The sequence below is a fragment of the Coccomyxa subellipsoidea genome (assembly GCF_000258705.1).
Source record: "Coccomyxa subellipsoidea C-169, whole genome shotgun sequence".
NCBI classification, from domain to species: domain Eukaryota; kingdom Viridiplantae; phylum Chlorophyta; class Trebouxiophyceae; family Coccomyxaceae; genus Coccomyxa; species Coccomyxa subellipsoidea.
The window spans coordinates 1,850,910-1,867,310 of NW_005178038.1; the positions used below are offsets into that span (position 1 = coordinate 1,850,910).

A 16,401-nucleotide genomic window follows, 5' to 3' on the forward strand; every position below is an offset into this window, starting at 1 on the left:
TGTTTCTGATGACTGTGCTGCCAAGCTTGTTCTGCAGTTGGGCATGGGCAGATCATAATCCTCTGTGCCTTGTGCAGAAAGCATCTGCTGATCTGAATGGGACGGAGGCAGCTGGCGGCTGGTTGACGATCGACCTCAACACACAGCCGCGCACCCCAGGCGGCGGAGGCGGCGGGTTTGGCGGCGGCCGCGGCGGAGGCCGTGGTGGCTTTGGTGGCCGCGGCGGGGGCCGTGGGGGCCGCTTCGGTGGAGATGGTGGCTTTGGCGGCGGTCGCGGTGGCAGAGGAGGTAATGTGTCTCTCTGTCCTTGTCGGTTGGGTAGCATTCTGGCGTTTTCCTCATGGCTCGCCGTGCATCTCTGTCCTGGTCTCATAATCTGCTGATTGCACTGTGCTCGGGTGCAGGCAGCCGCGGAGGCGGTGGCAGGTTTGGCGGTCGCGGCGGAGGCCGCGATGGCGGCGGTCGCGGACGCGGCGACTTCAAGCCGAAAATGCGCATCGACGCGGGCTCTGCTGGCACCGGCCAGAACAGGAAGCAGACATTTGATGATTAGGCATGCTCAGGTGTTAAGGGCACGGTATTCTATGGGTGGGGAAGCTTAAATCACAGGGCCAAGGGACAGTTGGTGGGTTGATACCAGTTCTTGCAGCAAGGACTTTCTTACCATTCATGCCAGTGACAAGCCGGGAGATGTTCCTTTTGCTTATATCTGTCAGAAAGCAGTTGCAATCATTTATTTTCAGCCAAGAGTATCTAGATACTCTCATCTGGTGTCACAGGCCAAGTTGTCAAAACATGGAACGCTGATTGCCAATGGTGTCGTATTTTCGTGTGAATTTTCCCTCAGTGATAGGCAAGCTCAGATCTTTGCCTGATTTAGAATCTACTTCACCATGAGGTGGACACGTGCATTAGAAATGCTAGGGACCTCTGACTACATCATGAATTTGGTGTAAAGAGACACTTCAGGCAGCTGCAGCTCTATGATGACTGAAAATTTACCCCTGAGGCTCGTGAAGACCTCTACCTTGACAACCTACTGGCCGTGCCCTTGCCGTTGACAATCAAATTTGAAGTTGTGAGCTCAACTAAATTACCAAGTATTGGGTGAAGGCTCCATTAGAGCTTCAGATATAGCCTACTGTTGGCGGCTATATATAGCTATAGATTGCGCATTTACATCAAGGCCTGACGATCAGAAGATGACACAAGTCAATGTTTGCCATTCAGGCATACATATGTACTACCTACATGTGCACCTAGCTGACCTCAACTAAGGAACTTCATGGTCATTAAGCCACCTTGCTTTCTTAAGTGTACCTTGTCCCTGTGCTAGCCATGCTAGGCCATAGGGTGGATGCTATGCTTTCCCAATTTTCTAATCTTGACAGAACACGTCTGCTTTGAATAGGCTGCAGATTATTGTACAAAAATATAAACAGCAGCATGCGTTGCAGGGCAGAAGGTCTGCTATATGCGCACACAGCAGGCGGCGTGATTTGCACCATCAACAGGGTGAACCAGCGCCAAGCTGCAGTCTGCGGGAACTTGGGAGAAGGATAACACCGGACTTGATCGGGTCCAGGAGCTTCTTGATATTTGATGAACGAATAGAAACTGCTGAGGACACCGCCGCATGCAATGAATGCCACCCGACCAGAAGGCACAGCCTGTGAGCCAAAGCATATAAGAAGCAGATCAGAAATGATTGCCCCACGAAGAGCTTTATATTTGCCATTCTCCATGCAAGGCAAGAGCATGCAGAAGGGCGGACGCGTACGTGAAAATGAGCCGAAAGCAGTATGTAGCGCTCTGCTGCTTGTGATCGCAGTGGACCGCAATGGCGGCGTACAACAGGACAAGAGCCACAGATCCAGACAGCACCATGCAGATGCTCGCCAATGTCTGCATTGCCTGCAAAAGCAAACATGGAAGTCAGCTTCAACAAGATAGCTTGCGATAGTGTGCTACACTCCGTACATTTTAGGGGCAGAGCCGAGGGAATACCTTGACAGCCATTGGAAAGTTGAAGCATCTTTGACAGCTGCAGATGAGAAATGCCCCCATAATGCCCAAGAAGCCTGACAAGCAGCCCAAGGGCAGCCAGAAAAGGGATGACAGAAAGGAAACTGTGCTGCACGCCATCCAGAAGGCAACCAAAGGCTGCAATTTTCGCCACTTGACCTCTGCGTCAGGCAAGTCTGCAGGAAAGCATTAGACTGTTTCAGTCTTGCAAGTAATATGCAAGGGTCAACCCCCAAGTCTAATATTGCTTCTGTCCACTGAAAGCAACAAGGAGAAGACAAGGGATGCCGCGCCCTAGATGCACACCTGGTGTCTGCAGCACAGTTCCAGGAGCATGAAAGTCTGCTGTAGGTGCTTCTGGGGGTAGGACAATATCCAACGGCTGACCCGTGACTGCATCTGTCCGCACTGTCACTTGCCGCATCATTCCTTGCACGCACGCGTCATGCAGCAAAGAGTTCTGTCTCGACGTATCAGGCGTGTGCTGATCGCTGGTCGAAGTTGCTCTGTTCATGAGCAGGGGCACCATATTCGGAGGTCCTGGCCCTGCTTCTGCCATCCCGTCTAAACTCTGTCTGGGCAGTGCAAGCCGTCCAGTTGGATCACATGTGCCTGCTGACCCTGTATCCTGCTGCTCACTGCAGCATGCATTCGAATCTGTGTGCTCTCCTGTGCAAGCGAAGAAGTTGACGTTTGGCTTTTCTGCACTTGATCTAATATTCAGGTATTGGCTTTGAGAACTGCGGTACTTTTAGGAATCAACTTCTTAGGATTTCATTTCATCTTCTCGTGGGAAACATATCACGAGAAGATGTTCCAGGACAGCAATGGTGCGTTCAAATGGGTGAGGAGCGGTGACTAACACGTACCCTGCACCAAAGATGATTGCTGAAACTCAGCAATGTTTATTGAACTAATTCTATGAGATGTATGATCTCCAGACATACTAAAGCAGCATCCTTAGAGACACTATTCCTGGCAGGGAATCATCAGGCAAAGAAACCCATGATAAATCAATTCGAACTTTCACCCCGCTAGCAAAGTTTCTGTGCATTTACTTTGTTTGTTGTTCTGATTAGAACTGAAACTGCACAAAAACTGCTTTCTTGGACCAGCAGGTGACTTGGCAAGCTCACGTGCCTCCGTCGTCAGAAAATTGATTGATGTGCAAGCTTTGCAGCAATCCGTCCGCTGATACTGATGACAACTGTTATGGCGCGAGCTGCCTCGATATCCTCCTCTTTTGCAGTCCTAGTACTTGCACTTTGATATATTTTCCGTGGGTTTCAAACGACAAGCAGCTGACCTGATCTATTTGCAAGTCCTACATCATGGCTCAAGACAAGGAAGCAGAGCTCGAAAATGGCTCAAGCATTGTCTACGGATGTGCCAGGCAAGTACCAGCCACCTTTGGTGTTTATCTGGCAGGATTATAGTGAAGGGGACAGTCAGGATATCATCAATGTATATATGCGTTGCTGAGAGGCATTCGATAAGGGCGGGTGCAAAGCGCAGATGCCAGAAGACGGCCAAGTTGCAGTGTCCCAAGTGTTTGGAGCTGGGCCTTCCGAAGGAGCCAAGCGCCTTCTGTTCACAGGATTGCTTCAAGGTGACAAGGGATCCTCTCCAATCCTGGAGCAAGGGTCTTCCTGCTATTCATTGAGCTGTGCCCCGAGTATTTGTGACAAGGGACCCCGCACAGGATTTACCGCTATCATGCGCCATTTTATTTGTAAGAAGCACACCTGCCAACTCCCCGCACGCGAACTGACACAATGCAAGATCTAATTCTCTGCCACCTGATGCAGATGGCATGGGCGGAGCATAAACACGCACACAACCCTGGGCCCCACACCTGGGCATACGTGACCCAGAGAGGGCGGGGACGGAGCTTCACATTGCCCACTTTTGCATGGCCAGGTTCACTGAGGCCTGACAGGGTCGCGCCGCGCCGTGAGGTGCTTGCGAAGCTTAACTTTCTGCTGCTTGCCGTGTGTCTTTGCCCCATGCCTCAGAGCACTTGATTACTGTCATAGCTGTGTTCAGGTTCCTGCTGACATCCCACACCCAGATTATGCAGAGATAGGGCAGCCCATCACCGAGATCGAGAGCAGGCAACAACGCATAGGTGTGCCGTTGGGTGCCAAATTGACCCTTCTGCAGATCAGCACAATGGCGCAGCTTTGGGTGTTATCAGCTAAAGCCGGATGACTCATTTACATTTTGGGCATGCAGTTTCTGTGAGGAGCCCGAAGGAGATCAAGGGCATCCGTGAAGCGTGCTTGATAGCAAGGAATATTTTGGATGCTGCACATGCCGCTGTGCGGCCTGGTGTTACTACAGATGAGATTGATCGGGTGGTGAGAATTGGTTTGCTCATAAAATACAGCCCCGCGAATATCTTTGTGTGACAAACTCTTCAGCGCTTATGCGAATATTGTGAATTCCCCTGCAGGTGCATGAAGCAACCTTAGCAGCGGGCGCATACCCCTCTCCATTGTACTACTGCAACTTCCCAAAGTCAGTGTGCACGTCAGTGAATGAGGTGAGTTATTGCTGGTTTTCATGCATGAGGATGGATATGTAATTTCTGGTGTCTATGTGGAGCGGCACTAAAGGTGTGTAGCATCCCACAGGTGATTTGCCATGGCATCCCTGATCAGCGCCCACTGCAGGATGGGGACATTGTCAATGTTGATGTGACAGCCTATCACAACGGCTTCCATGGCGACTTGAATGAAACTTTTGTTGTGGGCAACGTTGACGAGGAGTCCAAGAAGCTCATCAGAGTGACTGCAGAGGTGCGCTCCCTGCATATCTGAGATGCACTTTCCATCGAGCCATTCTCATCAAGGTCATCTCCGACACAATAACTTCATGATGTTATGGCCGCTTGACCTTCATCTCAGGAACATAGTAGACTGCTGTTAAAATGTCCCTTAGGATGTTACACCAATTTCTTTGCTGGGCAGGCGCTGGACAAAGCCATTGAGGCTGTGCGGCCAGGAGTGCGGTATCGGGAAATAGGGGACATCATCAGCCAGTACGTGGGGCAGAACAAATTCCAGGTTGTGCGATCTTACTGCGGCCATGGCATTGGCGACCTCTTTCACTGCGCGCCCAACATCCCCCACTATGCCCACAACAAGGTAGGGCACCGCTTTCAGCCGACGGTGTGTGTCGATGTTGGCGATTTGATTGTGCACACCACATGCTTGCATTCTAGCAGAAAGCAAGCAGAGGAGAGCTCCAGAGGCTGATGGTATGCATGTGGCAGGCCGTGGGTGTGATGAAGGAGGGCCAGACCTTCACCATTGAACCAATGGTCAATGTTGGCACCTACCGCGATGTCACCTGGCCAGATGGGTGGACTGCTGCCACAGCTGACGGCAAGAGATCAGCGCAATTTGAGCACACCCTCCTTGTGACAAAAGATGGGTGTGAAGTGCTCACCAAGCGGTTGCCAACATCACCCCCGCTCTGGTGGGAAAAGGAGTAGGTAATATAGTGTAAAGTTCTGATCATGACGCATTGCATCAATGTTTGCTGGTGTCTTTTTTGAACTCAACCCTACAGAACTCCAAGGGTCATTTTAGACTTGCGGTGTAGCATCTTCAGTTGTAGTTGCGCAGCCCTTACTTCAGCTTGTGTCAGGTGGGTAGATCTGGCTTTCCCGGATTGCTGTGTACATTGCTGTTACGAAGTACATCAGCTTTGCCGATGCAAATGACTGTATCTCTGTGCAAGCTGCCGTGCACTTACAGCACAGCCATAGGCCCACCTAAGTTGGCTTCGTGCTTGTGGATGGTAAAAACACAGCATCGCAGTTTCGACAGTCATGCATGCACGGTGCTATCATGAGGGCACATATTACTTTGCATTCCTGGTGGAAGTCATCAAAGATCCGAATGTTTAGGAGTCATGGGCACTGCCAATGTGGCCAATCCATATTATTTTCCCTATAGCGCAAGACCTAGCTCGAGATCAATGTGGAAACTTCTTAAAGCTCTCAAGCATGATTTGAGCACATGTGCTATTCAGGTCAAGAGCAAGTAAATTTTTTCCTGGCCAGGACATCAGGACATTCTAGGACACCAGGCCTGGCATACAAGATTCCATGGGGACTGACCAGGACTGGCAATGGACGAATGTACTGTATTGTGAGGGTCTAATCATCTTTGGAATACTCTACTTTCTCCACCTTCACTTCCTCGTCTATGAGTTCATAGATGTACACTGTAGCCTGCAAAAATAAGAACAAAGCTTCACTGCGCTTAGTCCTGCAAGGATATATTCTTTCACAAGGACACACCACAGATTTTGAGGCTGGGCATTGCAGCAGCGCACTATTCTCCAGAAGGGATCATTTACCTTTGATCCATCAATATCCATCAAGACAAAACTTGGCTTGGGATTCTCAATGACATCGCTGTAAGCTCCAGTGGCTGACCCGGGATTGATGAGCAATCGGTCCTCAAATTTGAAAGCCTGAACATGCCCATACGAATGGCTTTCATCCTTTTGGAAAGAAGTTGCTTTTCACAGAATTGCCACGTAAAAGTGAGGCACACCTTGAACTCATGTGTGTGGCCGCTGATCAAGATATCCACATCAAGTTTCCTTTGGACTAGCGCAAGAGCTTCATTGCTTCCCCAAGGGGTCACCTACACGTGTTCAAGCCCTAACTCTAACTCTTGTGCCACGCTATTAGGTACAGGGGCTTAGATGTGAAGCAACGTTGTCAAGAGCATCCTTTCAGACGACACATAGGTCCGTACCTGATGCCCATGGCAGATGCCCACCTTGAAATTGCCAATTTTCAGCACCTAATCCACAATGAACCATTCAAGCATGCTGAATGGGTGTCTTGTATAAGATCTGCTAAGATTTGCTAAGGGCATCCTCGCACCTCGTCTTCAGGATACTTTGCAGCAGCTTCGTCAAAATTTCCTCGCGTTATGTGAATGTCTGTGCATACCGTCTTCAGGTAGTCATACACTTCCTGCAGACACAGATCTTGAATCAGATTTCAAAGTAGCAAGCAAGCATAAACAGTGATCTGTGTGTGAATATTTCAGGTGACTCACCCTAGTGCAGAGGTTGCCAGGGCAAAGGATGTGGTGTATTTTGCCGGGTACCAGCAACGCCTTGAACTTAGGCGGCACATCTGTTGCTCGATGAGGAATATGAAGGTCGCCGATGCACAGCACCAGCACCATGATGTTCCAGATCACACACTATCAGCCCCACGTTTTGCTCGCAAAAAAGGTGTACTGAAGCAATGTGTTTTGGTATCGATTTTCTCGAGGATATAATCCCTCGAAGGAAACAATTGAGAGACAAAGCGAGCGACGCTTCAAGAGATGCCAACTTTGCTTCCTGCCTGAGACAATGACAAGGCTTGTCTTTGCCCAAAATCTTGAAAAACAGAATAGACAATAGGAAGTTTACAATCGTGTCTTGTAAAGTTGATCTTCGAGATTTTACAAACGTTGGCAAAGGAGGGCATGGACTTCTTAGGGTCACATTGAATCCCCTTGCATGCAATCTCCTCTTAGAAATGATATATCTTGAATGCTGCGCGGCATGCTCAGCAAATCCCCCCGCTGGGCAAGGGCCCAGCGCTATTGCTTACATTGTGACCAGCACGTGCTTGGGGATGAGCGCCATCTGATTTTGAGTGCCCTGCTCTGCAGTCCATTCGGGCCAAATATCCTGCTTTGTTTGGTGCAGCCATTCAGACCATGCAACAGTTCATGTGGCAGTTGGATATTGTCAGTGTTGCACATTTTGTCATGGATTGTTTTTATCACTTGGATGCTGTCAGTTCATCCAAGCAGCCCTGGGCGGCTGGATGTTGATGTGTAATTTCATTCCTTCCTTCCTTCCTTCCTTCCCCATGGAGAGTGACGATGAAACTATTTACAGAGTTGGAGTCCACAGTAATCTCTCAGTACTTTCCACCTACCGTCAGTCTGATGCAGTTCCATGGGAATCTCCCAGTCATCTGGGACCCTGACTTCTCAAATTTTCATGATAATGCATATGCCTACTACTTAGTAAGCGTATTAAGGGACACCAAAAGTTTTTTGTAATTTGCCAGCAGTAGTGGCGCCACTGAAATGAATTAATCATTTCACGGCCAAGCGGCTTGAGCTTGGACTTCTTGGAGCCGCCCTGAAAGTTGTTATCATTCGCAAACGGTGTACACTCTGAAGATACTGTGCACACGTGTTCACTGCCACCCAACTAGCACACTTATATGCTCGGATCGTCATGTCTGTAAAGCTACTTTAAAGCGGAGAATCATGTTCTCAGGCTGTAGGCTCTGAGCAGAGCTGACTCCCAATACCAGTACTCTAGCTAGTGGACTACAGTGGACCCTCACCAATCAGTTCTTGTAAAAAACTCACCATGTCAGCCAGTTCTGTTTTCTCAACCATTTTGTAAGAAACGTCAAGCAGCAACGTTTTAGTGTAACACAGGTGCAACATCCTATGCATTTCCAATGATTGAAAAACTATTGCAGCAACAAGGATCTTCCCAGGAGCAACATCAAGAGATTGCCAAATTCAGAGAAAGATTGATTAACTTTCAAGCATAAAGTTGGAACATGAGGATTTCTGCATCTACTCGGTGAAGGAATATGGTGCAGCGGGTGGAATTAGTACTTCCAGCCCGCAGCAGCATCATGGGTGCTCAGGAGAGCGCAAGCCTGCAGCAATGAACCCCGGCTGCATGGCGCCTGCCTGGGGGATGCTTCGCTCTCCATCAGCGGCTGAGCATGCGGTATTTGCTTGGGCTCCACTCTGTAATGGCTGCCTAGAACCATGACTGCTGAAGCAAATAGGAAAGCGTCCCTACCTATGAGAGCACAACCACACATATCAGCAACTCAAAGAGTATGACAGAGAATATGACACCAGGTTCTTGGCTTAAATCAAGTGTCCACTCACCAGCTGGCGTCATGGGCTCTGTAGTATCATCAGCCCTCACAGAGACTGCAGAGGTGGGCCTGCTTCGTTTGCCAGTGCTGGCAGGCTTGGCTTTCCTCCCCTGCATGATGTGAAAGATACAAATCGCCTTGTCATCACGCAAGGCAAAATATGTCTAGTGTCAAAGCATGAGCAGTGTCCTGATCAGATCCTGAGCATGATCCTGTCCAAACGATCGGCACCTTTCGCTCAGCAGGCGTCTGGAAGAGGGGAGGGCAGGTCTGCGCAGGCTCACTGCTGAGCAGGAGGCTCCGTGACTCTGACAGTGCTGACGCTGGCCGCGACACTGGTCTTGCAGTATTGCACTGGATATCCAGCGCTTTGATTTCCAGGAGCGCTTTCTCCGAGGGCGAGGCACCTGCAAGTCAATGCAAAGGCATCAAGTAACATCGAGGGCTGATCGAGAATGCTAAACTAGCTGCACACAAATTAGAGCAGCACAAAGACAATGAGAAGGGAAACCTGGGCCAGAGGCGACGGATGTGTGCAGGGGTTTCTTATGGGCACGGCAATCCTGGTTCAAGGAATGGCAGTGGCTTTCATCCTGGCATGGGGCAAAGGAACACCTTATATGTCAGTGCTTGTTCATCAAAGTGCATGATCTGCAAACAAAAGCCATATTGCTTTAAATGCATTGCCAAGTCCAAATGCTGCACCTGCTCTGCAATGAATGAACCAAGGCCTCCAGTGACTGAATTGTAAGCTCGCTTGCCATCCTCTGCAGAGACTTCCTTGTCCTTGCCTGCGGCACCCCTGGTGCCATCCATCTCTATTGCCGGATTGTGCACAGCAGGGAGCCCCACAAGCACTGATGGGGCACCTGAACAAAAGAGAAGATTACCTCAGTCAGTTAAAAATGCACAGAACTGTGAAGCGTCCACTGGACGAGATTGAAATGCTTACTTCCTGTCTGCACACCTTTCTTGGGAGCAGTGCGTTCTGTGTTGAGAGGCCTACAAGCTGCAGCGCTTGTCTCCTTGGGAGGAGTAGGATTCCTAGGAAGCTGCACATGCTTGGTGCCAGAGAGGAGGATAGCTGTGTCTATCTCTTGCAAGCTCTGTAATGCTTCCCTCTCCTGCCCAGACCCTGATGCTGTGTCATCCAACGGGAGTCCTTCTGCTTCTCCTGTGGCAGCATGAGCAGCATACATTGAACCTGTTGGAGTTTTGAGGATCGCGATGAGAAATGGGTAGCTGACATCAATTACTAGCTTGGGCACTCTTCAGGGAGGCATGCATGGGGGTTTGCGTGCATTACCAGCATCCAGAAGGGGCCCGAACACAGACGATGCCCTCTTCGATTTCAGGATGGAAGAGCACATGGTCTCTGAGCCGGACCCCTCCTCTGCTGTTGCATCCTTCAGAAGCTTTGTAGGCACAGGAGGAGATTCGTGCCAGCGGCTGGATTCCAAAGCACCTGCTTTGTTGGAAATCTGTCAGCGGACATCCTGAAGGATGCATAGCATTGGAATGCTCAAGGTTGGTACATATGCTGGTCCATAGCTCACCTGCAGGGCTCAAATGTAGGGCTGTGCCTGCACTGAGGTGGCTGGGCATGGTTTGCGGGTTGTGCCTGCACATGCAATTGCAAAGATGTAGGCAATTCCAGAGCCCGTGCACATGTACTCTGAAGCAGGGGTTTGCGAGGTAGGGAGTCTGTTCTAGAAGTTGCAATGCCAATACATGAGGACCCTCACCCAGCCAACCTTTGGGTGCGACATGCTGGTGTCACATCTGAGACTCCAGAGCCGGGAGTCCGCAGAATCGTCTGCATGCAGCTGGGGGTTCCCATTCCAACTTCTTTCACTTTTGGCGGGGAGGGCACATTCTGGCCTGTCTTGGCAATTTTCTGTGCTCTACATGGACTGGGATGGCCAGCACGGGGCACGGCCTGCACAATGCAGACCTTCACGGTTTGGCAAGACACGAAGGTGTCAGGCATATTCGCAGGTTATTGTTGCCTGTTTTTGAGAGTGCTGACCTCATTCTCGCCTGCCAGTTTTGTGTTGTCGGCCACATCGACAGGCTCTGTATTCAGCTCCAAGACCTGTGTGATAGCAAACTCACACGGCTTGATGCAGCTTTCCCTTTTGCTTCAAGTAGCTGACCCCAAGAAGGTCTCCTTTGAATTCTTACCTTCCTATCCTTACGGCGCTTCCTCTGCCCAGGATGTGCTGATTTGGTTGGACTCTGCCGCGATTTGAAGGAGAACTGAAAGCAGTCCTGGAAGTCACGCATTGATGCCACTCCTGGAAGGTATCACCAAAGAAAGTGTAAGGCACCAGAAGGCATACAACCAGTCTTCCTGAAGCTGTTAGGACTACCAGAAATGTAAATTTTCCCCCGACAATTGTGAAAATTTTCAAGGCCAAGGCAACAACACATTAACAGCAGGAGCAAAGATGTGACAGCATGGAAAGTAGGAACCTGGTGGATGTTTCTCCTTGCGAGTATCCCAAGCGAATGGCATGAGATTTCGGAGCTCTTTGAGCTGACGTGGTTCCTTTCTTGACATTGCTGCCTTCCTTTTTTACTCCGACAGAAAGTTAACACTGGTCGTCAGCTTTTAACATTGTTGATGAACTGGGCATGCTAAAGGAAATTTGCGGGTGATGATGAATTTTCTTTTCTGTTCGCTTTCTGTTCTGTTTGGTCTGTTGTTGTGCAAATCGGGTCACGGTCCAGATTCCCGCCAGATCGCGCACGTGATTACACGTGATCGCTGAGCATGGATACGAGGAGGGATGGAGCAGAGAAGCAGTAAATCAACCATCAAGTGTTGAAAAAATGCCTTTTGTGGTGTCCGGTGATGCTGCGAAGCGCCTGACACGCGTCCAGTACACTGCGGAAGGCCAGACGAGCTCCTCAGGCAGTGTCACAGAGTCTTTTGGCAAGAAGGAGCATTACATTGGGGCTCTTGACACTCAATTATTGAGCTCAGTGTCATTAGTGACGATACCCCCCGAGGACCTGCGCGATGGACTGCACCGAACCGTGAACGGTGTCGCCAGGGCTACTAACGAGCATGTCTTCATAGGACGCGATCCCGAGGCTGAATTAATCATCCACCCAGACGATTTGGGAGGTTTGGGGCTCTACAACGGATCGTTGGTGCAGGTGCGGCTTGTTCCAGCCACACAGTGTTGCGCAGGTGCAAAGCTGGGACGGTCTTGTACATAGTATACGTTCTGCTCGCTTGGGAGATGTATTTAATGGTGAAGGTTTTCATAAGCAGCGCCTTAAGGCGATGCTCGTAAATTATTGGGATCCGTGAAGGGACTTATCCACATCTGTGCTTTCTGCAGGTCTGCAACCCAGCCAGGCCTGAGATATTCCCCCATGTTGTCAGAGCAGTTGCGGGGAACAATCAGTCGAGTCATGAGAGCAGTGAGGCAGTAGGCAGGTGCAGAGACAGCGATGGAGGGGGGCATGCATTGGCGCAAATCTCACCCTTGCTGGCTTTCAACCTGGGCTTGGACCATCACCTGGCGCCATTCCTGGATGTCTGTGAGAAGCACAAAACAAGCAGTGCGTCAACAAATCAGCAGTCGCCAGCCTGTCTTCTGGCCGCAACCAGGGCCATCGTAGTCCAGAAGAAGGCAGGGCTCCCTCAATCAGACTTTGGCAGACAGGGGAACGTGGGCATTGCGAAAGCCATGTGGCTGGTCAAGGTCCGGAACCCCACAAGTGCCATCGTAGGGGACGCCCAGCATGCGCCAGGGCAGCCTGACAGCAGCGCTTCACACGATGGGGCAGGAAATGAGGGTGAGCCAGCTGAAGATACCGCCACCAGCTCGAGGAGGGGTGATGATGCCGCAGCGGAGCTCGTCAGGGCCTTGCAGGGGCATTTCCAGGAGCATCTCAGGTGTGCTGCCACAATGAAGCAAAACTTTGAGGACAGTGGCTATATGCTCATCATCTTTCTCATCGTCCCATTCTATCATTGTTGAGACGGATTCTGCTGCAGGCTGCTGGCGCAAGGGGATGTGTTTGCAGTGAGGACCAATGATGTATCCGGGAGCAGCTCACTCCTGGATGCATTGTCATCGGAAACAGCCAACGATGGAAGCAGTGTATCGTCTTACGCCTTTCTTAAGGCGATCAAAATGGTGCCACCGACGAATGGGTCTCTTGTGGTGGACAGTAGGCACACTGTGATCACCTTGAAGGTAGCCTTTGACAAGACTTCACCTGCTGCATGCGATATATCACCTGTAATTTCCAAACTGCTTGGATTTGTTCAAATATGGACACTTCTGTTATTGATTATATTGCCTCAGGAAGAGTCTTGTACTGGATTCTTCTGACACAGACGATCTCTTGTCTGAACCTATGTAGGGCAGCTGCTCAGGTTACTTACCGGTCGGAGCTGTACGCTTTGCAGACAGTTTGGCGGAATCAAAACATCACAGCAGCAGCAGCAGCAGCAGCAGCAGCAGCCTTGGCAGTGTCGGCAGTCAGCTCAAGGCAAGCAACAACAGCAGTGACGCAGCCAGCAACGGGCTGGGCGGTGCTCCCATGTCCTCTTCGCTTCAATCGGATGAGAGCAGGCCGCTTGGCATTACCGCTGATGCAGCCTGGCGCGAGCATGCTCACCTGGCTGGGGTGGGCTCGCTGCTGCCAGCGTGGCGCCAGATAGCACAGCTCTTGGCTCCACTCTGTCACCAGGTGTGTCAGGCAGTGTGCTGCACTTTGTTGGGTGCCACAAACTTTCCGCTAAGGAAAATGTCGCGATTGCTACACATCGACAGGTCGCTGAGGTGCAGGGCTGTGCGGTGCTGCAGAGGGGCTTGCAGGCAGGCCTCCGAGTGTCCCTGCTTCTGCATGGCCCCAGCGGTAGCGGCAAGAGCACGGCTGTGCGCGCGGCAGCAGCCGCCCTCGGCCTGCACGTGATCCCATACAGCTGCCACGAGTTCAGCGGGCAAGCTGACACCGTAGCCGCCACCGCGGTGCGAGCCGCGTTCCGTAGCGCGCGAACCTTTTCCCCGGTCGTGCTGCTGCTGCAGGACATTGGAGCGCTGTCTGACGCTCTCTCCGGGGCTCCCTCAGGTTGCTTCCGACAAACAGGCTGCTCCCACATGCTGATAACCTCACCACACCCCCTCTCCTGAGTCTAGAAGAGTCATATGGGCCTCTCTGGATGCAGGTGGCGCACAGGCAGCGGTGTCAAGGATGGCCAATGTGCTGTCGGAATGCATCGAACAGTGCTGCACGCCAGAGGACGGCTCTGTGCAGAGTGAGCAGCAGGACGACAAGGAGGGGAGGGTGTTCCTGGTGGCCTGCGCCGGCGCTGTTGAGGACGTGGCGGCACCACTGAGGCGCTGTTTCACGCATGAAATCGGTCTGGAGACTGCAGATCAGGATACCCGCCTGGCGCTTCTTCAGGCAAGTTGTACTTGTCCTTTGCTTGTGTTTGATTGTGATAGGAAAGAGGAGGCGATTGCCCAGGATTGCTTGATGATGAAGACCACTGTCTTGTCCACAGGGGAGTGTGCGCTGCAAGAGTTCGCTGCGGCCAGAGCTGGGGGAGACATTGAAGAATGTTGCAGCCCAGACAGCAGGGCTGCTGCCGGTCGACCTGGCGGCCATTGTGGCAGACGCTGCGGCCAGCGCAGCCACGAGGCACGTCGGCATTGAGGACATCTGCAAGGACCGTGCAAGAGGCACGGAGCCTGCTGACCGCACCGGCGATGCGGCCCTTGAGATCAATGCAGATGACTTTGACCGTGCTCTGGGCAACATGCGGCAGCGGACGGCTATATCGATTGGGGCGCCCCAGGTTTGTGTTCTTGCTCTCTATGCCAGTCTACATCCATACATTCATTTGCAAAACCATGTGGTCTCATCAGGTCAACTTTCACTAGAGGCTGTACATATCAAGTGCTGGGTGGTGCAGGTACCTAACGTGCAGTGGGAGGATGTCGGAGGGCTGGAGGATGTGAAGGCGGCAATCTTGGAGACGGTGGACCTGCCCTTGCGCCACCCCCAGCTCTTCACACAAGGCCTGCGGCGCCGCTCGGGTGTACTGCTCTACGGGCCGCCAGGTGCCACCCTGCTCATCGCCAGTGCTGACGCAGCTTCCTATTCTTCCTGTTGTGTGTATTCCAAGATTGCTTGCTGTAGAGGCAGCAAGTGGTTGACGAGACACTTTGGTGTATCAGGGACTGGCAAAACACTCATGGCGAAAGCGGTGGCGACAGAGTGCTCCCTCAATTTCCTGAGCGTGAAAGGTCCTGAGCTGATTAACATGTACATCGGGGAGTCCGAACGCCAGGTCAGTGCCCAGACAACCTTTGGCAGCTCTCAGCACCTACTTTCTTCTTGCACTTGCAGCACTTGTAGCAGCAACGTCTGCATGCACATTGAAGTGGAGCCGTGCTTCCATGAAGCAATTGAGACCCTGTGGTGGTGCAGGTGCGGGAGGTGTTTGCCAGGGCGCGGCGAGCGCGGCCATGCGTGCTGTTCTTCGACGAGCTAGACAGCCTTGCGCCTGCGCGCGGAGCAGGAGCCGACTCCGGCGGTGTCATGGACCGCGTTGTGGCACAGCTTCTGGCAGAGATCGACGGCGTGCAGGGTGCCGATGGGTCCAGCAGCGGCAGCTCTCAGGACATATTTGTCATCGGTGCCACCAATAGGTGCGGGTCTGCTTTGAAGCCACTGGATCTCAACTGATACAGTCGCGATTGGTGTGCCCTGATGCGCTTTTGCCTGCTGAAAAGCGCGTGGGCATGTCCTGCTTGTGCCTCAGTGGCTGCCCTTTGCAGATGCATGGAGTGCGATAATTGCCGATAATTGATATTGGCAGAACCTTTTTTCAGGGTGGCACACCGACATGGGCTTCCGCACATCCTGGGTAGTGACGTTGATGTGTCACTCTGCAGGCCTGACTTGCTGGACCGCGCTCTCATGCGGCCTGGTCGGCTGGACAAGCTGCTGTACGTGGGCGTGGCAGAGGACGAAGCTTCCAAACTGAAGGTGCTGCATGCGCTCACCCGGAAGATCCGGCTGAGCCAATATGTGGACCTGAAGAGGGTGGCGCAGGAGTGTGCACCCACTTACACAGGCGCTGATCTGTATGCACTCTGCGCTGACGCCTGGATGGCTGCCCTCAAGCGTTCAGTTGCACAGGTGAAGTTCACTGGTGACTTCCTCTTCGAAGGGCGGACTTGCCGGGCAAATGTCTTGTGATTGGAAAGTCAGAAGAAGGAAGACTGCAAACTATAGAAGCCTTCGGACGTGTGACAAACTTAGGGCTGAACACAAGTGACTTGGTCAATTTTGGGTGTCCAGAAGTGAATGGTCATGGATGCTGACAATATCTGTTGAGGGGGCTTGCTGTGATCCATGCACAGGCAGAAGAACGTTCATCGCAGGACGAAGAT

The 16,401-nt window shown here is 51.7% G+C and overlaps 4 protein-coding genes across 4 annotated transcripts; 3 read left to right on the forward strand and 1 right to left on the reverse strand.

Annotated features, from left to right (window-relative positions):
• The first annotated feature begins 3,243 nt into the window (after nucleotides 1-3,243).
• COCSUDRAFT_53056 (methionine aminopeptidase) lies at nucleotides 3,244-5,787 on the forward strand. Its single transcript, XM_005649235.1, has 9 exons — nucleotides 3,244-3,418; nucleotides 3,541-3,634; nucleotides 3,834-3,983; nucleotides 4,072-4,153; nucleotides 4,261-4,385; nucleotides 4,481-4,570; nucleotides 4,662-4,826; nucleotides 4,998-5,174; nucleotides 5,303-5,787. The coding sequence occupies exons 1-9, from the start codon at nucleotides 3,357-3,359 to the stop codon at nucleotides 5,522-5,524; spliced, it is 1,167 nt and encodes a 388-aa protein (XP_005649292.1). The 5' UTR covers nucleotides 3,244-3,356; the 3' UTR covers nucleotides 5,525-5,787.
• A 232-nt stretch (nucleotides 5,788-6,019) lies between these two features.
• Nucleotides 6,020-7,471, reverse strand: COCSUDRAFT_28343 (Metallo-dependent phosphatase). The gene is made up of 6 exons (XM_005649236.1): nucleotides 7,113-7,471; nucleotides 6,935-7,027; nucleotides 6,804-6,851; nucleotides 6,597-6,689; nucleotides 6,397-6,513; nucleotides 6,020-6,268 (listed from the first exon to the last, which is right to left on the reverse strand). The coding sequence occupies exons 1-6, from the start codon at nucleotides 7,242-7,244 to the stop codon at nucleotides 6,194-6,196; spliced, it is 558 nt and encodes a 185-aa protein (XP_005649293.1). The 5' UTR covers nucleotides 7,245-7,471; the 3' UTR covers nucleotides 6,020-6,193.
• A 464-nt stretch (nucleotides 7,472-7,935) lies between these two features.
• On the forward strand, nucleotides 7,936-8,643 carry COCSUDRAFT_32808 (hypothetical protein; the record flags this gene model as incomplete). Its single annotated transcript, XM_005649237.1, has 1 exon — nucleotides 7,936-8,643. A coding segment is annotated over one exon (185 nt), but the record flags the coding sequence as incomplete, so codon positions are not given.
• Nucleotides 8,644-14,915: 6,272 nt separating this feature from the next.
• COCSUDRAFT_8764 (AAA-domain-containing protein) lies at nucleotides 14,916-15,940 on the forward strand (the record flags this gene model as incomplete). The annotated part of the gene is made up of 4 exons (XM_005649238.1): nucleotides 14,916-15,063; nucleotides 15,181-15,293; nucleotides 15,434-15,654; nucleotides 15,901-15,940. Coding segments are annotated over 4 exons (522 nt in total), but the record flags the coding sequence as incomplete, so codon positions are not given.
• Between the last annotated feature and the right edge of the window lie 461 nt (nucleotides 15,941-16,401).